The sequence below is a fragment of the Falco biarmicus genome, chromosome 9 (assembly GCF_023638135.1).
Source record: "Falco biarmicus isolate bFalBia1 chromosome 9, bFalBia1.pri, whole genome shotgun sequence".
NCBI lineage: Eukaryota > Metazoa > Chordata > Aves > Falconiformes > Falconidae > Falco > Falco biarmicus.
The window spans coordinates 29,628,676-29,651,507 of NC_079296.1; the positions used below are offsets into that span (position 1 = coordinate 29,628,676).

The window sequence follows — 22,832 nt, forward strand, 5'->3', positions numbered from 1 at the left end:
ATATCACTATAATACAATGAGTTCGTTGGCAAGCTTTAGTGAAAAATTACCCTTTTTGATCAATGAGAGTGAGGATTAGTAATCTCTACTGAAGTTGTTACATTAGCAGTTGTGTGTATTATTATGTAATTTATTTTTCTGTTATGTTTTTGTCTGAAGAAAAAAAACCAAACCACCTTATCTGTCACAGATGATGCACATACTTTCTTAAAGGTCATTCTCCCAACCACTGCTGGGACTAGCCTAAGTATTCTTGTTTCTTTTTTCTCATATTTATTTTTATTCCTTGTAAAATGCTAGCTCCCTGTTAACTCAGTTTGTGTTTACAGTATATTAGTATCTTTAGGCTCTAATCTAGTCTAAGAAAATGTACAACCTATGCTATAAATTGACCTTGTAAAACAAGAGCTGTGGCTATTAAACTGTATGTATTTTTTGAGCTAACTTCATTACCAGAAAGACATGTTTTCCACTGACCACAGCTATGGCAAAGATATATATGGCAAACCTATCGGCCAGATTCAGGTCCCAATAATTAAATAGATTCCTGTTGTTTAAATGAAGGTTTGAATGATCTCTTCTTCTCTTCTGTGTTTGTGAGAGACATGTTTATATTTTGAGCAAAATTCTGACTAATGCAAGTTACATTTTCATACTAGCAAAGAACAAACAGGCAGAAATGGGAAGAAAAGACTACTTGTGTTCCAGTGCTGCCTTCTTTTGTATGATCCACACGAAGGAGTATCAAACAAAAGGTGAAGATTCAATATATTCAGTATACCTGCATTTGACTTCTCAGTCTAGCAGTAGCTCCTACACAGTTGTCTGCATGAATTATTTTTGCTTTTAGCACATATAGAATACAGAAAGCAAGTCAGAATCAGGGTGGTCTCAATATGTTTGCAATGGATATGGCTTTTGTCTTGTATCAGTTTTCTCACTTGGTTAAATCTTCACTTACCTGAAACAAAATAGATTACTGTGATTTTTAGTGTTTCATTAGAGGGGAAAAAATAGCATGTCTTAGTAATACCAACCCACCAAACTAATTTTGATTGGAAAGGTAAAAAATAAGACTGTAAAAAATACAGATTCCTCAGTTGTCTATGCACATAAATTTTAACTGTTTTAAGCTTCTTCTACAGAATCACTGCCTTATTTCTAGGTTTGAGGACAAAAGGTGTATTTCTCAGATCCTGTTCTTCATGCCTAGTATAAGATTGGTTGGATTGGCTCTGACATTGTTCTAATTTTTGAAATAAATTGTAGAGGAGCATAATGTGATGCCGCTTCACATCACTGTTGGAAAAAATACCACAAGCCTTACGGGTTAGGATTCATTTGTTATTAAGAACTCATGGAGGGGAAGTCTAAGTTGCAAAGTAGTTTCAACTTAGAAAAAAAAGGCAGGGGAGAACCTGCAAAATTATAGATGGGTAACCTGAATTTCAGCAGTTGGGAAGGCCCTAGAACAACAGCAAAACACTGTAGGCCGTAGCAGGTAGATGACAGTATGACAGTCTGTAGGAGCCAGCACAGATTTGTTGACAACAAAGCATGCCAGACCAGGTAAATCTTCTCAAGCATCTGCTTCTTCCCCTCTACCCACAAGACCTGTTATCCTGTCATAGATCTCCACCTAGCAAAGCTTTTAATACTGTCTCAAAGGAAGCTCTCGCAGGGAAGCTACGGTGACATAAATTAAACTGCTAGTGAGAGGATGCAAATTTGCACTGGGTGAGTGGTTCACATGATCTAGTTTCAAAATAAAAGGATGGATGTAGTGCGCCCGCAGTGCTTTGTCCTGAGCCTTTAAGTATTTATTTTTGTTCTGACATTGGATTTTCCCACTAATTGAGCAGGCAATAGCAGCGTGTAAACATGTTGAAAGTTAGGTTTAGAATTCAGAGCGATGTTGATGAATTGTGCTGCAGCAGAAGGCACAGAGGGACCTGAGCAGAGCTCTGCAGGCAGGGCCAGCACAGCGCACAGCTGCGCTGGGCGAGAGAAATAGCCTGGCCCGGCAGTTCCGCTGCAAGGTGGCAAGCTGCAGTGGGAGACCAGCCGGGGGGACAGCAGGGTGCCCTGCTGGGAATTAGGTAAATTAGGTAAATTAGGGATGCGATACGGGCAAAGCGATGCTTGCACTGCAGCGGGCACTGGCTAGGGGCGCTTCTCTCGTTTTGAATGCAACACGTAAAGAAAACGAACGAAGTGGAGAGCCCGGTGGGGATGGCGGAGCGGCTGGGCCAGGCGGCTTGGCCTGTGCGGGAGTGCACCCCGCGGATGGTGTGTATCCCGGAGGCAGGTGAGATACCTGGGTGCCCCCCGCCCTGGGACGTGCCGCGACAGCGGCGGCAGCAGAACCGCCGCGCGACAGGGTGGCGCTCGGCAGCAGGTACAACGTCACAGCAGTGCGAGCTGCGCGCGCTCGGAGCGCCGGGCCTGAGGAGAGCGGGGCGGGCGCCGTAACGCGAACGCGCCCCCTCGTCCTGGGCCGCGGGATCCGCCTTCCTCTGTCATAGCCGCGACCCGCCCGGCCTAATTCGCTTTGTCGTGCTGCCTGCTGTGCCGTGAGACCCGCGCCGCGGCTGCCGGCGGGCGCTACCCTGCCCCGGGCGGCTGGGAAGCCCGCCACCGCCCGCCGCCCCCTCACTCGGTCACGCGGCAGAGGCGGACCGCGCACTACAGCCCCCAGCATGCAACGCGCTGACGGCGGGACGGCCAGGCCCGCGCGTCACCACGAGAATTTGAAAACCAGCCCCGTGGTGCCCCGCGGGCCCACGCTGATTGGCCGCGCGGGGGGGAGGTGCGTGGTTCAAACGCGGTGGCGGAGCGCGCGCCGCCGGCCGGAGCGTGGCAGTGTCTGAGGCGGGCGGGCTGTCCGAGCCGTCGGCGCGTCGCGGCCAGCGCTTCGCCCCTCTTCCCGCTCCAGCCGGCAGCTTTCGCGGCGAGGACCGCCATGGCCGCCCTTACCTCCCAGGGCGGCGGCGCTAAGAAGGAGGAGAAGGGCAAGAACATCCAGGTGGTGGTGCGGTGCAGGTAGGTGCCCCCACCCCGCCACGGGCGAGCGTTAGCGGCTGGCCCGCAGCAGCGGCCTGCGGGGATCCGGTGAGGTCCGTTCTCGTAAACCGCTCTGGGACTTAGTGTGAAGCGTTTGCTGCGCTGTTCTTCGGAGAGCCCGGTGTGCCCGGCGGGCCGCGGCCGCCGTGGTGCGGCAGGGGGCTGGCGGGGCGCCCCGCGGCTGTGGCGAGCGGGCGGCCGCCGCGCTGCTGCGAGCGGTGTCCGCGGCAGGGCCCGCTGTGCTGGGGGCGGCCAGCGGCGGGGCTCGGCGCTTCCGCAGAATCGGCGCTGCTACGAATGATCTCTTTCAGCTTAAAAAGGTGCAACTTCTTAACGTGATTTAGTGCACGCTTCGGTATGAAGCCATGTAGGACGGTTAAGAAGAGCTCGATGGCAGTTAGTGTGACTGATATTCAAGACACAAAAGAAGCCAAACTGAATTTTTATCTTCTACAAGCTTCTGTGGGAAGCTGCTACGATTTAAACGGCTAATAACAATTTTGCTACGCCCACTTCTTTATATCTTTCATATAACTTCAGTGATGCAGACTCCCCGAATTCAGGTGAAAAGCTCTGGGGTTGGTCGATGAGATGAATTTCTTTTTTAGTATGAGATGACAAATCTAATGTACCATAAAATTAGGTTATCTTTGTAATTTTGAAGTGACTTTAAAGACCTGCTCACTGATACTGGATCTTAACCGTTCTTAAAGTGTTGTTGAAACCGTAGTGCTGCTAATAGGTTAAGAATAATGTTCAAAATACCTTTGGAAGTTGGGTGTGTTTTTGCACTGGAACTGCAAATGTTGGCTTACATATTATTGTTAGTAATGATTTGCAATCATTATATCCTCACCCTTGGAAGTTTTACTTATACAGATGCACAATGAAAATAGAAGTTAAAAGCTATTTTCTCTGATTTTTACAACACGATTAAAAAGCTGCTGAAACAAATGTGGGATTGGTGAAAGTGTTGATTTAAATAAATGCTTTTGCAAAAGAAGAATAACAATTGAAGCAATTGAGTCTGAAACACTGTTAAGAGCAATTATTTTCCTTTGCATCTGATGAGTCTCAATTGTTCTGGAATAGTTTCAGTACCTATCAGTGTATATATATACTCAATATGACAGTAGCGTCAAGACTGTCTGTGGTGTAGCGTTTTGCTTTTGTTGCAACTCATAAACTAAGTCCTATGTCAAGATTTAGTCTATAACTCCTAAAAACTTTATGGCTGACCCTTGCTCTTGCCTCTTGTACAGTTGTTCTTTTTCAATAGAGTTTTGGTGTGTTTGAACTTGTAAATGTGCTTTCCACCTCTCCTTTTTCTTCTGCATCAGTCAGGTTGTCCTTATCTTACAGGTAGGTAGGTAGGTGTAATCGTATTAATTTGTTTCCAGATTTGCTTCCAAAACCTGATGTGTCTGAGCATACCAAAAATCTTAAGCAACACATTTACTATGCTTTGATAAAACATTAATTTGCAAACTCAAAATGCATGCATTGGCATTGTTAATATGCTTCATACCTAAGGGAATGAACCTGTAATCACATGTCACCATGGCATACCAGTTTGCTGCTTGTCTCGTGGCACACGGCAATGATCTGCATGTGTGCTGCAGCCTAGCCGAATTGTTCCCTTTAATCGTGGTTATGGGTGGGCTATCGTACCGTAAGGCTCCTGCATTTGACGGGTTCACTGTTACATAATTACAGAGGAGAATATATTCATCGTTCAGCCTCCTACTATTTTAAGTCACAAAACTGAAGCTGTGACTTGCCTCTGTGAATAAAATTTTACTGATCGTCTGTTGTCACCAGTCAGTCTTGCGCCAAAGTGGTGCACTTGCACCTAGTGGTCTGTTTAGAATCTAAGACTTCAGCCTCAGTGCTAAGTTGAGGAAGAAATGTTAGCCACAAGAGTCGGGGCACTCAACGTGCCATGCGCTTGTGGTATAGTTTTTGTTAATATTTTTACATTCTAATTTAAAGAGACAGCATCTGAAATGTCTCTACTGTCAAAATATTTTAAAGATTACTAAGCTTGTAGAAAGTTGTGTTTTCAAGTTGATGCTTCAGGTCTACTATACAGGTAGCATAGACATTCAGTGCAGTAGCACTACTAAATGAGTAATAAAGTAGCTTTTCATACTTTTAGTTTTCAGCCCATGGTCTTCTCCATGATTTTTTTTTTTGAGAAATTGTCACAAAGGCCCCTTCAAGGAAAACGGTGTGCACCAGGTTTAAATTAATTTAGTGATGAAACAAAATGCTCACCACCAAGTTTCTAACCTTTTATTACATGTCTATTAAACTTTACTTAAAACTCGGAGTAAAAAGGTACGTGGACTTTTTTACCCAAAAAACCTGATGTTTTATCTGTCTTATTAAATTCTACTCATAATTCACAAATTCTAATCAAATGCATCAGCATTATAAAAGTTCTGGTATTGCAGTCTACTGTGCTGCTATTAGTAGGGTCTGTTAGTATTTCTGGTGCCTTAGAGTCTTTTGTCATAAGTGTGAGGCAGGCATTGCTTCTGTAAATGAAAAATAAAAAAGGAAATTTTTAAAGTTAGTTTGTTTCATTCACTATTGCCTTAACTTTCATGTATAAGTGTTTCCTTTTTTGAAAGCTCTTATTTATGCAACTGTTTGGTATGTTTAATCTTCTACTGCCCTGCAACTGAAAATTTTCTAATGCAAGTTAGCTATGCACTCGTCTAAATGATCCTAAAAGTGTTTATGGATTTGTTAAAAAATACATACGTAAACAAACTAAAAGCTATAGATATTTGAGTTGTTCCACAGTGGGTGGAAGGAGAAAAAAGGTCTGGGAACTGCCAAATTGCAGCAGTTTTTCCTTAAACAACTATTAAACAAATTAAGTTAAAACCTTTGTATTCCTTTCACCCAGTTACACTATTCTGGGTCTTTAAACTTGAGTGGAGTTATTGCTGTGTCAGTTTATTTTCTTCTTAGCAATGATATCAATCTGATATTCTTAACTCCTGTCTTTTTAGGCCTTTTAATGTCTTGGAACGTAAAACAGGCTCCTATGCTGTTGTAGACTGTGATCAAGCAAGAAAGGAAGTTAGTGTCCGCACTGGAGGAGTAACAGATAAGACATCAAGAAAGACTTACACATTTGATATGGTAACTGCTTGTCAAGTTGGGGACTTCTAGAAACAAGCTAGTATATTTCTCTAGTATGGTCTGATTACTGTACTGTGTGATGCTATACATTACTGTGTGTATAAACAGAATGTGTTGGTTTTGCCTCAACAGGTTTTTGGAGCTCAGGCAAAGCAGATCGATGTATATCGGAGTGTTGTGTGTCCCATTTTGGATGAAGTGATTATGGGCTACAACTGTACAGTGTTTGCGTAAGTAAGCCAATAATTATTATTAGGAAACTTCATTTAAAACTTAGCTTCTTATTTATGTTTTAATTTTTTGTTCTCACAGTTACGGCCAAACGGGTACTGGTAAGACCTTCACAATGGAAGGGGAGCGGTCACCCAATGAGGAATATACTTGGGAAGAGGTATATTTTCACTCCTGAAATTTCTGTTGTCTGTGCTGTAGTTTGAAGTTAGAATTTGCAGAATGCTAAAGAAAACCTAAAGTTGATGCCTTTCAAATCCTGAAGCTGTCTTTCCTTAAATGTTTGTAAATTAACAGATGGTCTCATTCATTTATATGAAAATCAAAACTTTTGATCTTTAACGGAAGTCTTGGCAATCCTTAATAAGGAATATGATCTTTGTGCGAAGTATTCTTGCTTATATCAGACTATTTAGCTGAAATGCCAGCCCACATCTGCACATCTTTCAGTACATTTGTGTATTAAATACTTCACTTTAATTTATAGGATCCACTAGCAGGTATAATACCCCGTACATTGCATCAAATATTTGAAAAGCTCACAGAAAATGGTACCGAATTTTCAGTCAAAGTCTCTCTTTTGGAAATCTATAATGAGGAGCTTTTTGATCTCCTGAATCCTAGTCCTGATATTGGAGAAAGACTGCAGATGTTTGATGACCCTCGAAACAAGGTTAGTGCTGTCTTCCAAAACTTGTTATCTTAAAGGTTTTCAGGATTTTTGAGAGATGTATAATAAGAATGCATTATTTTCCGACAGAGGGGTGTAATTATTAAAGGCTTGGAAGAAATAACTGTACACAACAAGAACGAAGTCTACAAAATCCTGGAAAGGGGTGCAGCAAAAAGAACAACTGCAGCTACTTACATGAATGCATATTCCAGGTACAGATCTTCCCCGTTTCAGAAACTGTTCCTGTTTTATTAAACAGGATCTTACTGAATAAGTAAAAGACATTGAAGCTAGTACAAACCTGGCATGATCTTGAGATTGTCTATCACAGTTCAGATTGCCAAATTTGGGTTAAAAAGCCATAGATAGAACTTCTTTTATATCAGATACCATGAGGAGGTTCTAATAGGTGTATGAAGGGGCATTATAAAATCTGAATGTTTGTCATCTTAAAAATGGGCACGCTGTTTCTCTCTGCGTGATTTTTTACATAAGCCTATAAGCTTCCTCTCTTGTTTGGAGTTGACATGCTTCGTTATGAATATATCCTGTTAAGATGCAGCGGAACAGTAGTTGGAACAGTAGGTCTGGCATTCCACCTAACTCTAGCTGAGATATAAGTAGCAGAATGTTCTAAATCTGGCATCTAGAATATTGAAATTTATTTATAACTTTAAGTGAAGAAGTTGACTTTTTCAAAGCTTTCTGTGCCTGTGGACACAAAAGACGGAATTGTGACAGATACACGACTGAAATACATTTTATGTACGAGCACGGAATAAATATTCTCTGCAGTACATACTGTACATCTTCAAAAAGAAAGCTGTAGTTCTTTCAAGTGGGAAGAAGCTTAGGTGCTATACCTGTATTGGAGAGGCGGGTTATCTTTGCTTTAGCTTTTACGGGTGGTTGGGTATTTTTGTCAATCCTGTTTTTTAAATGAGACTCTTTTACACCAAGTTTTTAAGTATCTTTTCCTCACCAGCAGTGGAAAATGATGTGTTGAAATTTCAAAATACTGCTAAGATCTGTATTTACAGGTCAACACAAGGCCCTCTTTTCAAAGCCCAGATTCTGAAAACTTGCAAGCTAGATTATGGAAAGTGGAGATAAGGTTGAGCGAGTTTTTTGTGTGGCAATGCAGGCTACTTCATATGACTGCAGCTGGTATGCAGAATCTAACAGACACACCGTGGTCACAAACCTTGTTGTTTATTACTGATTTCTCATTATTGAACTGCAGGTGTGCTGTCTATGTCACCGTGAACAAGTAATGATCCAGTGGTACAATAAGCAAGGAACACCCTGCCCAGTCATATTTTAAATTAAAGATAATACTGAGCACATCTGTCTACCAATGCAAGGGAATGGCTATTTGGCTACCACAGATTAGAACACAGAACAAATTTCATCTCGAATTGCAGGGAATTTAGAGAATTCATTCTACCCAAACTGTTGTTTTACACATGGTCAAACTGGTATAATTTGACATCTCTGGTTTTCTATATATGTCAGCTTCCTGTTGTAAAAGCTTATTAAAAGGAAGAAGCTCAAGCTAAAATCTTAAACTGTACTACTGTTTTGAATGAAAACTGAATTGAACTTTTACATTTTTAATATTGGATTTTGCTACTTGCTGATTTTCTTAGCCTGAACAAAGAAAACTATATTTCTTAATCTCACATTCTGTAAAACTGTTCTTAGTGTGTCGGCTAAAAACAAACAAAACAAAAAATCTACAAGACAGTTTTCTTGCCATGTCTGTGAGTTGAGAACACACAACTGTAAACAGAACCAGAATGTTTCTCTTGGTTTTGCTGGAAATAAGATAAAATTTACCAGGCTCGAAGGAGGTAAACATCCAGTTGCTGCATCACTGCTTTTAAGTACCATATTCACAAAAATATACTTGGTAGAGTAACTTTGTGTATTGAAAATATGTAAGTCCCAATTAATGAGCCAAATATATTCCCTAAAAAGAGCATGGATACTGAACTTGCAGCAGTGTCATGTAGCAAGCAGATCATTTGAGTTTAATGGGATATCTGTCTGAAAATGAATTCTTTTCTAGCCGTTCCCACTCTGTGTTTTCGATTACCATCCATATGAAAGAAACAACAGTAGATGGAGAAGAACTTGTTAAAATTGGGAAGCTGAACTTGGTAAGTATTTGAACTAAACATTATTGATTACATTCTTAAAGTAATGAACTAGAATAATCTGACATCATTCTTTTGAGAATCTAAGGTGGGGGTTTTTTTCCCCAATAAGGGAAAAAAATTACTGGTTTTCATAAAGTGGTGTGAACTGTATTTGTCACTGTGAAAAGTATCAGTCCTATTTGTCACGCCAGTGTCTCCTGAACAGCTCATAAGCTAGTTCATGTGTGTTGCGTTCTGGAACGCTATGGGGCAAGCATTCTTCAGGGTGATTTGAGACAGAAGCATGTCCTTCCTCTTGTCTTTCAGGTTGATCTTGCAGGAAGTGAAAACATTGGTCGATCTGGGGCAGTTGATAAAAGAGCTCGTGAAGCTGGAAATATCAACCAGTCTCTCCTGACACTAGGAAGAGTTATTACTGCTCTAGTAGAAAGAGCCCCACATATTCCATACAGGGAATCTAAACTCACAAGAATCCTTCAAGACTCTCTTGGAGGACGAACAAAAACATCAATAATTGCCACAGTTTCTCCTGCATCTATAAATCTTGAGGTAAATTTAAGTCTGAAAGTCTATTCCTAAAATAGATACTATATTTTGCTACTGATACGAAAATATGAGTTAACTCCTCATCTTGACCTAGTATTACAACTATTTATCACAGGAAACACTGAGTACACTGGAATATGCCCACAGAGCAAAGAACATAATGAACAAGCCTGAAGTTAATCAGAAGCTAACAAAAAAAGCTCTTATTAAGGTAAGCTATTTTAATTTATGTTACGAGTTAAGTTTGATTCTGTTAACGTAGTTTGTGTATACAGAAATTAGAAAGTTGTGGAGAAGCTATAACTAGTAGCAGGGCTGTTCCGAGGTGATTTTAATCACTGAACTGATGCTTTCATGTACTCTACTGGTTCAGCATTAGTCATTTTGCAAATACTGAAACTGTTGTTAAGACTAAAGGTGGGTAGAGAGGGCTATTACTGCTTGCTATGACTGTGTATGGATTACCCGTTTACAATTTCATGGAGAGCCACTAAATTACACTGGTTATTTTTTCTGGACTTGCTGTGTCAGCAGGTTTGTTCCCTAGAAAGTGCCTGAATTAAAGTGAACTTGTCAGTAAGTATGAAGAGCCACCATAAAGTAGCTGACTGCTACTAAAGAAGCTGTGATTCCCCTTATAAGTGGTTACCAAATACAATTCAAATGGGAGGTTTCAATGCTCTACATATATCCAATGGTATGATTTTTAAATGGTGATACACTGAACTTGTTTGGAACAGAAATGAAGCGCTTTGCTTCTGTGCCTATGCAAAACTTCCATAGAGCCCTACCTTTATGAAGTATCTGTTAAGCTAAATCTTGAAAGCAAAGTAGAAGTTTTCAGGTTTACATGCGATTGTTTCTTTATGCAGGAATATACTGAAGAGATTGAGCGCCTGAAGCGAGACCTTGCTGCTGCACGAGAAAAAAATGGAGTCTATATTTCCCTTGAAAATTATGAGTATGTCTTCAAAATTTCTATAACATGTGTTGCGTTAAAGGGAGATGGAGTAATTTAGCAGGAAATAACACCATCGCCCTCCGCCTTCCAGCTCTCCTCACCAAGGAGACTAGCAGCAAATCTCAGATACTGGTACCTATACTTATGCAGAAATGTTTTCAGATCTGTTTTCACACCAGAAAATTGAAAATGGCCAGGAGAATTTAACTAACTGGTTGACTTGTTCTTTAGAAATTAATTATTACACAAATAGAAACCTCAAGAGTAGGTTTGTACTGAGGATTTTATTTATTTGTGGATCTTAGTATAAGCATAGCTGGGAGGCAAATTTACACCATGCAGCCTTTCTTTCAGTGGAAGCGCATGTAGGAGAGCAAACTTGATACAGTTTACCTCACTTTGTAAGAGGGCTAGTTGACACAGAAAGTTTACAATGTAAAATTGTCTCATATCCTTTCTGCATTAAGTGAAAACTACATGCATTTCATACAGAAGTTAGCAATGCTTATTTTTCAAAATTACTAAATACATAGCATAAAAAAACAGCTAATCTTGAAATCAGCTCTTACTTGACTAATTCATTTTTTTTAATCCTTGCTTGAGAGCCCTTAATGGAAAACTGACAGTTCAGGAAGAACAAATTGCAGAGTATATAGACAAAATCAGCATCATGGAGGAAGAAGTGAAAAGAGTAAGTGACATTTCTCAACTGTGGCTTAAATCTTCCAAAAAAAAAAAAAAAAGTTTGAGCAAAGAACACTGAAGATTTTTGGTTCTTTAAGTTACCCAATTAATCAGGAGTGGAAGCTTCCTAATCCTTGAAATGAGGAAGTTGAAATATCACATATAAAGTTGCAGGATGCAATACTTACTTTTTAAAACTGTTTTAATGTCTACCACTTTAATTTGCTTTGCCGGGTTTTCTGCAAAAATCTGCTTGTAAAGTAGTATTATCTCAGTTGACAGATTTCTGTTTAGGAGCAGAGAATGAGGGGAGAGAGGAGAAGGTGATGAACTCCCATTAACAAACTATACAGAAAATGGGAGCTTCCTCTTTAAGAGAAATGCAGATATTAATCTGCTGGAATATGTAACTACTCTGTAATCAGCTTTACTGACTCTTCATTTTATCTGCTTAGGTTTGTTTAGTGGGATTTTTCTTGTGCTATAGCAATTGTTTGGTCTTGTGGTTTGAGTGGGGAAGCAAGGAATTATGACAGTGAAAGTGGTGTTAGTTGTATTTTCAGTGAATATAAAGACTACACAAATCTATAGTCTAGTTCTAAGACCTCTGAGCCTAATACCTGAAACTACATTGCTAGATAACAGTTTGTCTTCTGGTATTGTGGCATAATTTGAGAGATGTGAAGTGGGAATGTTGAACTTATAAGAAGTAATGTTGCCCTATTAATGTTTGTCTTCCCTTTAAGATCACTGAACTTTTTGCAGTTAATAAAAATGAACTTGAACAGTGTAAAAAAGATCTGCAAATCAAGGAGAAAGAACTGGAAGAAACACAAAAAGATCTGCAAGAAACCAAGGTTCATCTGGCTGAGGAAGAATATGTGGTTTCAGTCTTGGAGAAAACTGAACAAAAACTCCGTGGCACAGCCAGCAAGGTTGTCACAGTTCTTGCACCTAACTGTAACAGTAGCTTTCCATGTTTAGGAGTTTCATAGGCTGTTCCAGGACATCGTTGCTGATAAAGCATGATGCGAGTGTGACAAAACCTGAATTTAAGATGGACCACTAAAATTAATGTGCTTTTATAAGTTATATTATGATGAAAAACTACTTACGGTTGCAGGACTTTGTGGTAATATTGACTGACAGTTGACTGCTAAATGTGCTTATTGGTCTGGAGCTACCTTTCCTTCAGGCCAGCTTGTCCTGAGAGTTCCAGTGCTTTGCACTATCTATTGTCATGAGTTGTTTTGCAAAATAAGTAGTTTTCTTTACTAGAAAATGATGGCTGGCCCTACAAAAGATTAAGTTATATATTATATAAGTGGGGTGGAAAAATAGCAAAAAGCTTTGCAGAGATATGTGCAGCAGTTTACACTCACTGAGTGAATAATGGCAACTGTTGCCCTGTTACCTCTATATTTTAAGGTATGTTTTTGATGTGTTCATAAATTGGTCATAATTACGGAAACAGACTTTATATGGGGGAAAGTGTCCTGCTGTATAAACTGCAAAGTGATGAAACTTGTATCTTTAGTCATCATGAATATTTCTTTCTATTCAGGTTCCTGTAAGTTTAGGAGGGGATGCCTAGTTTTGTGCACGTGGGTTGTGGAGTGTTTGTGTGAGAGAGATGGGTACAGAAATTCTTTGCGCTGACTAGAGCACAAAGAATACACTATGTTTGAATTCTGAATTATTTGTCACAGAACTAGTACTGGAAACTTCTTACTTGAGTGCTAGTAAAGAATATATTTATTGTCAAATCTTTTAGAAAAAGTTGAAGTGGCCAGGAATTTTTCCAGTTAATATTCTGTGATAAATGCTATCTTCATTCCTTAAATACTGAGGGTGTCCTTTATCAGTACTTTAATTTCAAAGTCAGAACAAATGGTCTCTAGCAGGTAACTTTTTGCTATGTTCTAGGACTATAAATGACATAACACCAGGATTAAGAACAATTGTGATTTGATGATGTAAGGGGAGAAATACCCTTATATAAGATAACTTCTCCTTTAACTCAAAACTACAGTTGCTTTTCTTTAATATATATGTAATTTCTTGTTTAAAGACTGATTAAAATAATTTTTAAAAAATTGTAGTTACTTAGTACAGTTGAAGAAACTACAAAAGATGTATCTGGTCTCCATGCGAAACTGGACCGTAAGATGGCTGTTGATCAACACAATGCTGTTGTCCAAAATACATTTGCAGGCCAAATGAATGCTTTGTTCAACAAAATACAAGACGCGGTTAGTGAAAACAGTTTGAAGCAGCACCAGTTCTTGACATCTTACACAAATTTTATAGGTAAGTGCAATACCTGTATCAGTATGTCACCCTGAATTTTTGCAACAGTAGTACCAAAGACCATTTACTAAAACACATCTGGTTTAGTAAGTGGAAGAGGCTTTATTTTAAGCAATGCGATGATGATAGTTGTACCAGTAATAATGTATCTGAGATGATCAACAGCTTTCCTGTGCTGTTACAGGCAATAAGGTGATGAGCAATAAAACAAGTTCCTATTTTACAGTGGAAGTTTTAAAAAAATTTGTAACGCTTCTCTATTTCTTTCATAGGTGACCTCCTGTGTACCAGTTCTTCAGCAGCTAATATTCTTGCCTCAGTTGTATCAGAATCTTTTGCCTCTATTAAAGAACTGGCATCTACTGAAGTTTCTCACATGTCTGAAAAAATAACACAACATGAGAATCTGTCACTTGATTGTAAAGCCGAACTGCTGAGATTAATTGTTAGTAAATTTACATACTCTTATGTTACTTAAATATATGAAGCTGCTCTCGATCAAAAGGGGATCTGCATATATTGAATAGTTTTTTCTATGTACTCAACCTGTCTCTGCTTCAGTACTTGGCCATGATTATATCCCTCCCCACTTCCCCTCCCCCGTCACCACCACAAGCTGTAATGTACTATATAGCAAATACCGTCATAGGAGAGTGTATGGATAGCTTCTTACAAATGTAGATGAAGGAGCAGTCATAACCTGTTTTGCTTTTTTTTTTTTTATCACTGTTTCTAGGAGGAACATACATCTGGATTAAGAGGAGCATTAAGTAGCTTGACACCAATGGTAGAATTTGTCTTGGGACTAAACTGTCAGTTTCAGAGTAACATGAAGAAATACTCTGCTGTGGCTGATAAGGTAATGCGCACAACTTGTCTCTTACCTTTTGCTCTTCTACTTTATTTAATTTACTGATAACCCTTTGGTGTTTTTTCTGCAGTGTCAGTGTTTCCTCTTCTGGTCTGGCTTTTTCTCCTTTATTCTGTCCCATGAGTTCTACCTTTTAGCTCTCTTTCAGACTTCTTTTCTACTTCTGAGTGTGGTATATTTGGCTGTTTCCTATATGCATAACACCTCACCTGAATGCCACAGAAGAATGGCAAAATGTGAATGCTTAAAGCTATATGTAACAAATATTTCCTAATATCCTTAATATGGTGTCTCCTGTATTTTAAAAACCTAAAGTAACCAACTTAGATAAGTCTTATTATTCCCAATTTCTCCTTCTGTCATACCAAACTTTTTTCAGTCTCTAAGTCCTTTGCTTCAATTTTTAGTTCTAGTCTATCTCATGGTGTTTATGTAGAACTGCAGCCTCTTTCTTTCATTCTATTTTTTTTTTCTATTTTGTCAAAAGCAAATCTTTGTTCCTGGTTACCTGTTGCTCTGACTGAAAAATTTCCCCCTTCTGTCAGTTACAACTCAGGTGAAATCAACTCCCCTTGACTAGAGGCTTTTTATTGGATTTCAGACTTAGAAATCAAATAGTCCATGGCTTACCAGCTCTCGCTTCTTGCTTTTGTCTTAACCAAGTATCTTGTTTGTATCTTCCTATTTTTGTCTACCTCACATGCCAAATTTTGTGTTTGGAAAAGCCCGTGCCAAATTCCAGTCTGTAATTTCAGATTACTTGTAAGTGTTATTTTCCACCTTTTGTGCACAGTACTTTATTAGTGCCTTTTGAAAATTTCCTTGGGCTAGAGTTTGTTTCTATATAAATTATGTAAGGCAAAAGTATCTGTTTCTTACAGAGAGACAAATCTCTAACTTTTTAAATAAAACTTTTTTCGAAGATGGAGGGCCATAAAAAGGAAATGGATACCTTTTTTGGAGATCTTTCTCTCACTCTGAAAAAATTACGGGAAGAAACAGCAAATGTTTTTGCTCAGCTTCAGAATGATTGCGAGAATCTAAAAGAAGAAGTGGAAATGACGAGGTTGGCACATACAAAGGTATCCTTAGAGTAAGAAGAAATCCTAACACCAAGTGCGATTGCTTGCTTTGATATAATATCTTTGTAGCAGTGAACAGTTGTACTTGCTTCAGAAGAAACGTTAGGACAGTAACTTGATGCTAATTCTTCTCAGCCTTTGTTGGGCTGCTTTAAGAAGCTTATGTGAAGAAGGTAACAAAAAATTACCCTTGCTCTATGCATGTCCGGTGTATACACATTTACATATATCTCAAAAAGCAAAGTGTCTATAGCTTCTCTACATGAGTTGTACCTTCAGCATTAGAATGACAAAGCTTTTTTTATTTGCTGCATTTTTAATAAGGCATTCAAGTACCCTTTACGAACATTAATAAGTACAGAATAACAGTGGAATGTATGACACTTTTCTTAATAGAGCGTAGCTGAATTGATGTCCTCACTGCAAAGCCAGCTCAACCGGTTTGCTCAGGAGACTCAGGAGAACTTAACTAATGTATTAGCAAAAAATGGAACCTTGAAGACCACCATCACTGCTGTGCAAGAAAATGTTCACCTGTAAGGAGCAGATTACTTTTGGTGTATACTGATTGAAGATAAAACTATGTATGAAGAGGATTGCAAAATTAGATGCTCTTCATATTTATATGCTTATAAAGTCTTCTGGAAAAGAGCTGTATGTTAAAGCTGAGTTCCACCACAGAATGTAGATCATAGTTCATCTTTTCCCAGATAAAAGGTAGCTCTACAAGGCTTTTCCTCAAACTTGTCTCTTGAGCGTATTGCAGATAAGAGACCATAGTTTGGGGATCAATATGCTGACGAATGGCCCTCAGTGTGGCTGGGCTTCAGAACTTCATACTATAAAGCCTTAGCTTGAAGTATAATAGTGTATCTGTTGCAGCATGCTTCATTCAGTTGCAGACTAAGGTCTTGCCAAAGTCAGTTTTTAGTTTGTGGGGGCTGGGGCAGGGGGGGCGGTTCTGGGTGTTTGGGTTTTTGTTTGGTGTTGGGGTTTTTTAGGGCATTTAATAAACCTAATGCTCAGAGTGCTGCAACTTGTAAATTTACTAAATAGAGCAACAACATTATGATTAACTGATTGGATAAATTGCACTACTTCACTGGCTTTGGTCTAAATATTTCTAAATGTAAAACGTGTTAGAATTCACCTTTCAAAATCTCTGAACTGTTACAATATATTGTTGCAGGAAAACTACAGACCTAGTCAGCAGTACAACTTCCAATCACAGCAAATTCATTGCATCTCTGGATAATTTCTCTCAAGAGCTCAGGATCATAAATGCTGAAAACAAGATGATGCTGGGAGAATCCACTGACCACTGTCAACAACTTCTCGTCAATCTCAAAAATGTGTCTCAGGATAATGTTAAGCGGCATGAATTTGCAGCTGCTCAGATAGTTGACCTTACCAGTCAGCAGCTATTGTCCTTCAATGACCAGAAACAGCAATTGCAGTGTTTGCAGAAGGTACCTATAGTCATTGGTAGTCTAATACAACATTCTGACACCAACTTCTACAGTATAATTTGTAGGGGGAAAGAGTTCTTACTTATAGTCAGAACAAAATTGTGGTTTCTTTCAGTCACAGCAGACTCGTGTTACTCAGCTTAAATAGATGCAGAGTAATTCCAGAGCTTAATTTAAGAGGAAGACTTTGAACTTGGTGCAAGTAACTTCAAAAAATGGTGTCTTCATTAATCCCGTGTAACTAACTTCTATTTGTAGTTTGGGCTTTTTACATCTTTTTAGTAGTATATAACTCTAGCTAGTTACTATATATTTACCCTACCAGTAATGTCCCTGGGAGACTTGCACAGTGATCAAATACGGACTATATTCTGGAGGATGCAAATGACTTTATTGGTCAGATGGAGTAACGTTATGGGAGAAAGCTTTTTTTTTTTAGGTATCTACTAGTTCTGGCCTCTTACTTGAGAATTTCTTTGATTTTTTTTTTTTTTTAAATTTCCATCACAAAGTTCGCTTCCTGCCCTTGTTGTTTTATTCTAACAGGTAATGAAATGGGAAAATCCAACGTTTTGTTGACTCTCAGAAATAAAAACATAACTGTTAAAAGCATTTGCAGTCTCAAGACATCCCTGTATCTGTTATACCTACTGAACACTTAACGAGTTTCATTCCAGTGGGAATGGCTAAAAATACATGTTTCCCTTCTTTTCCCCTACAAATGCACAAAGCTTCTAGTGCTTGTAGAATTTTCACTTTCGCTTGAATATCCTAATTCTGTGCAGGGTTGTGCATTGAAGCATGAGGAGTCTGATCTGAACCAGATGGCATCATCTTTATGAGTAGCTTTCTAAAATGATCATACTTTCTAAGAAACTGACTCCCTTACGAAGATAGTTCTCGAAATGAGAGTGTAAAACTGGCACTGAAACTTCTCAATTTGAGGTCTCAGTTGTTTCGTTTCAGGTCATGTCACTAATCATGCACCACATCTTAGAAAAGAGGCCATAACTTTACCTTTCCTGTTAACTTGGTGGTTTTAGTTGGGTTTTTTGTTTTGTTTTCAGAAAAATGAAGAAAGCTGCGATAAAGCAATAGCTGAAGTTGCTCACCATATTGGTAGACAAAGGGCTGCTGAAGAGAAGGTACTAAATGGCCTTCTTGATCAGATAAAGGTTGATCAGGAGATACTTCTGGAGCAGAAGCTGGCACTTAATGAGGAAGCACAGCATGGACTGACTCAGGTTAATGGTTTCCTGCAAGAAGATCTTAAAGTGGATATTCCAACAGGTATTTAAAGTTAGGTCAGAGACAGAATGGTCTTAAGAATTCTGCAACTCAGATTGCTTTCTGTAAGTGAAGTTAATGGAGACATAACTAGCAGCCTTACACCTTTTTTAAGATGCATGCAAAGAATAATGACTACACAAAGCATGAGTTCTGTATTGAGTTAACATAAAATTGAGGATCTGTAACTAAAGTAAATACTGAAATTGTTTTATAGTGGCTTTCATTAGTGTACAATCTTTGTTAAAGGGACAACTCCACAGAGAAGAGACTACTTCTACCCAGTCACACTTGTGAGGACAGAACCCCGGGAACTTCTACTGGAGCAATTGAGGCAAAAGCAACCAAAGCTTGATGCTGTGCTAAACAGTGAGACAGGGAAGGTGGAGGATAATGCAGATCAGGTATGTGTATGATGGCAAATGAGGCTCTTCAACGAAGACCTCACATTTTTAGGAGTTTTTTCATGCCATTGTGGAGATTTGACTAGAACCTCAGAGCTGTTACAGCTGTTGTGTTTTACAGGGTACTTTGAGTCATGTGTGATGAGCAAAAACAGTATCTTGAAAAAGAAGGCAAGACATTAATAATTTAGAGGATTTAATTTCCATTTTTCAGAAATGGAAGTGCCATGTCTCTTACAGATCTGATCATGCTTAGTACATTCACCTAGGATTTTCAGACATTAAACAAATTTTTCTGAAAACTTCTGTTTTAGGACATGTTGGAAGAGGAGGAAGGATTGCAGAATTCCAGTGAAAGCCTTGCTAGTGACAAATCTTTAGTGGATACAGACATATGCTGCCACGTAAATGGTGGCATTCCCTTTTTTCAGGTAACTTCCCCAGATATTTCAAACAACTGTGTATTTAATAGTGAAGGAAAATTATTATTCCATAATAGTGCTGTAGTCTGAAGTCACTTACTATCATTTGGTGTAGCCTCACAACTTCTTTAAATCCTGCAGAATATGCTTTGTTAAACTTGAGCTAAAATAGCATCAGATTCTGATAAGTTAATAGCAGATAAAATAATACAAGTTTCTGACAAGCGGGACAGACAGTAGAAAACTCCTCAGCAAATAATCCTGCATGAAACAAATTGTCGTAACTTATTAGACATAAACACAATAGAAAAGTTGAATTTCCGTCTAGCATATCTTCCTAGAGGCCGGACAGAAATACTAGCATTCTTGATTCTTCACTGTTGTCGTTGGTTGGTTGGTTTTTTTGTTCCTTCCTTTTGACCCTCTTGCTCTACCGATGTATCAGTGCAAACCCCTAGTAATTAGGCTTGGGTTTGGCTTGGGGGGAGGTGATGTATTGGTGTATTTACTTACCATGGATCCTTTAAAAGTAGCTGTTGAACTTCTAGATGCCTGAAATAAATCTCTTCAGTGAATGCAATGTTAGGAACCTTTTTCAGAAGTGCTACCACCTTTTTTTCTCAAAACATTACATACTGCATTGTACATAAGCAAGTAGTATTTAATTTCTTTGCATTCTCTTAACACTGAGCATTTTCTTTAAATCCCAGCACAAAAGGAGTCACAAAAAGGATAAAGAGAACAAATCTGCAGCTACACTGGAGAAGAACAAAATAGAGGATACAATGGAACAGTTTCTTGCCAAATCTAAGCTTCCTTTGAGATCACTGAACTGAGATATATCCACTGCAGATCCCTGTTTTGAAATACTTATGTCTGCTTGTCTACTGAGCCATAATTCCTTTGTTATTCTCTGTCTCTGTATATAGTGATATATTGTTGCAAGGTTGGATCAAAAGATTGTTCTGCCAGTTGTCCTGCCTTTGTCCCATTTTTAGATGCTGTAACTTGCAAAGTATTAAGAGGCTTTAAAAAAAAAAAAACACAACAAATCTGCAGATTTTGGTGCTCTGTTAAATACTTTTATGTTGTCAAGTAAGAGATCCTTTTCTGTTTCTAGATTTAAAACGGCAGAAAGAGATGTGGGAAAATGCTTTGTCAGCATTACCAGCTACCTTTTTTTTTTATTAACTGTAAAAAGCGTTCTGATTTTGTACCTGCTTTTTAGCCTTATTCCTGTTTTAATGAATTGGATAGCTGCCTTTTGACTGGGATACTTCAAATAAATCATTGATACATGGAAAACAAATGTATAAGCACCTCCCTCAGAGTAAAACAAGTTTATGTGACTTTCACCTTACATTACTAGGTTTAATTTAGCTAAAACATTAGCGGCTATGTCCTAAGTCTTGTGCTGTAGAAAAGGATGGTTCCCTCCCTTGTTTAATAATAGACAATAGCTTTATTTTGGTGCCCCTTTAGTATAGGAAAGCTAATATCACTGCTGGGGTTTAGGTGGCTTTGTTTTTGTTTTTGAACCCCACTGTTCTTATCTTCCTCTTAACCCTGCTGTTGTGATGTGTTGGCTTGGATATGATGTCAACCACAGCTTATGTGTTGTAAACTGGCAGCATTTTTTCTAAGATGTAGATGCTTAACATGTAACCAAGTTTGCCTGTGTTAAAATGCAGCTCCTACGTTGTATAATAACAGTGAATTTCCAGCAATTGGACAGTAGCATTGACCAGCTGCACTTTTCATGCTGCTTACCTGACAACTTGAAAACTTCAAGTTATGACGTACTAAAAAGTAGATGAATAGTGCTGTGATGGGAGTGGGGAGAGATACTGGAAGGCACCTGTAATTTACCTTGAAGCCCTATCCTTAGCTAGTTGTCAAAACATGATTTAAGAGTTTGTTCATTTTTCTCTAGCTTGCAGGCTTAAGTTGGTATTTCTTCAAGTGGGTGGTCTGTGTGTCTTTGAGCAGGTACGCCAACTAGATATACTTCGGGCACCATGCAGACAGCACACTGCGGTCCTGCTGATAGAGACAGAGACGTAATGTGATGTACGCCCTTGCAATGACTGAATCTCTGAACTCTAGCATGAGGCACGTGTTTCAGACACTCGCAACTGATTAATGGTCTATCTTAGCTGTTATTTGTCTGCTCTCTTTTGCCTCTGGGCAAAGCTAATATGCTTTTTTTTTTTTTTTTTTAAACAGCCTGATAGGAGGAGGGAAAGCATCAATTCCCTTTCAAAACAATAAACACAAATAGGGAAAATTATTTACTTTTTTAGGGGGTTGTTATGGTATCTTGGTACCTAGCTTATATAACAGAACTGTCTATTGTCGTAAGGGACTTGAAACATTGGAAGCTGCAGAGCTGTGTCCCTCAGAGAGTGTTTGGTGTATTGTCAATTTCTGGTACTAGAAACTTCATGGACTTAAGAACTGTCCAGGGCCTAGGATCCATTTTCTTGCACCACATGTCTGTTTACACTGAGAAGATATTAGCGTAATCTTCCAAGACTGTTCAAGAAAATAATTTACTAAAATTCAACCAGAAGAGGTAGTGGAATGGCCTCAGCTAAATTGGAGAGGCTTGTACAAGCCTTTCACCCTACTACTTTATTTTCCCTATGGAGTTCACAGGATCAGTATGAACAAACTGACTAGAACAGCCAGTACGTGGGGAGGGTCATATTCATAAAATCATGCCAGAATATGTGCTTTTCTGTCTTTGTCTTCTTTGAAACAATCTCCTCTACCTTGGCTATTTGGTTTCCCTGGTACAGGTGCGGGCTGCTTTTCTGGTAACTGGGAGCCTTAACAGCTGTATGGCTTTCATGCCTGGCTTGTATGCTTTCTCTTTTCCTAAAGTATCCTTCAGTCATGTTTTACTTCATTTGCAATACTGACGTGGCAGATCATTGCTTCATTGGCCCTGGTCCAGAGGTTACACCAGGAAGCTGGATGGGATGAACAAACTGGATGCAGAACCTGTCTCTGCTTTCCTGTCCATGTCTCTTCTCCCACTAGATGGCTCTAATGCTAAAGTCTTAGTCTAAAGCTCAAGTTCTGGCCACTAACCAGGACTTGGAAACTAGCATTTTACCAAGCTTCTGGTGAAGCATCTGTTAAAAGAACAGGTTTCAAAAACTAATAGTAATTTATCTTTCCACGGGGATAATTCAGTATTCAAGCTTGGGTGAGGGTATTTTTTATTTTTTTTTTTATAAAGAGCCGCATTTGAGATGACCGAACCGATGTCTTGAGCTTTGCTGCAGGGCTGATAGATGCTCCATTAACTAAATTCTTGTCCTGACCTGCTCTCTGGCTTCACCACCGTGTGGCATTGCCCAAAGTAGGAAGCAACACCTATTTGTTCTGATATATTGTATAGTGTATGATGGAAGGAGAGAAGGAGGGTAAGAATAGTAAAGCAAGAGTTGTTTCTTGTACGCAGTCGCTGGATTTGCAGGTGTAACACAGAGGGAAGGTACGG

General features: G+C 39.1%; 1 protein-coding gene across 2 annotated transcripts; it reads left to right on the forward strand.

Annotated features, from left to right (window-relative positions):
- Nucleotides 1-1,705: 1,705 nt before the first annotated feature.
- On the forward strand, nt 1,706-20,630 carry KIF11 (kinesin family member 11). 2 transcript variants are annotated; one of them, XM_056351169.1, is made up of 22 exons: nt 1,706-1,737; nt 6,087-6,219; nt 6,352-6,449; nt 6,532-6,610; nt 6,938-7,123; nt 7,211-7,335; nt 9,195-9,285; nt 9,592-9,834; nt 9,947-10,042; nt 10,704-10,792; nt 11,396-11,483; nt 12,223-12,411; nt 13,579-13,786; nt 14,059-14,231; nt 14,523-14,645; nt 15,581-15,739; nt 16,136-16,275; nt 16,929-17,208; nt 18,276-18,498; nt 18,745-18,899; nt 19,214-19,330; nt 20,032-20,630. In XM_056351169.1, the coding sequence occupies exons 1-22, from the start codon at nt 1,721-1,723 to the stop codon at nt 20,155-20,157; spliced, it is 3,138 nt and encodes a 1,045-aa protein (XP_056207144.1). In that variant the 5' UTR covers nt 1,706-1,720; the 3' UTR covers nt 20,158-20,630. The 2 variants fall into 2 exon arrangements, with proteins under 2 accessions (XP_056207144.1, XP_056207145.1); XM_056351170.1 differs by lacking the exon at nt 1,706-1,737 and adding an exon at nt 2,813-3,042.
- Nucleotides 20,631-22,832: the final 2,202 nt, after the last annotated feature.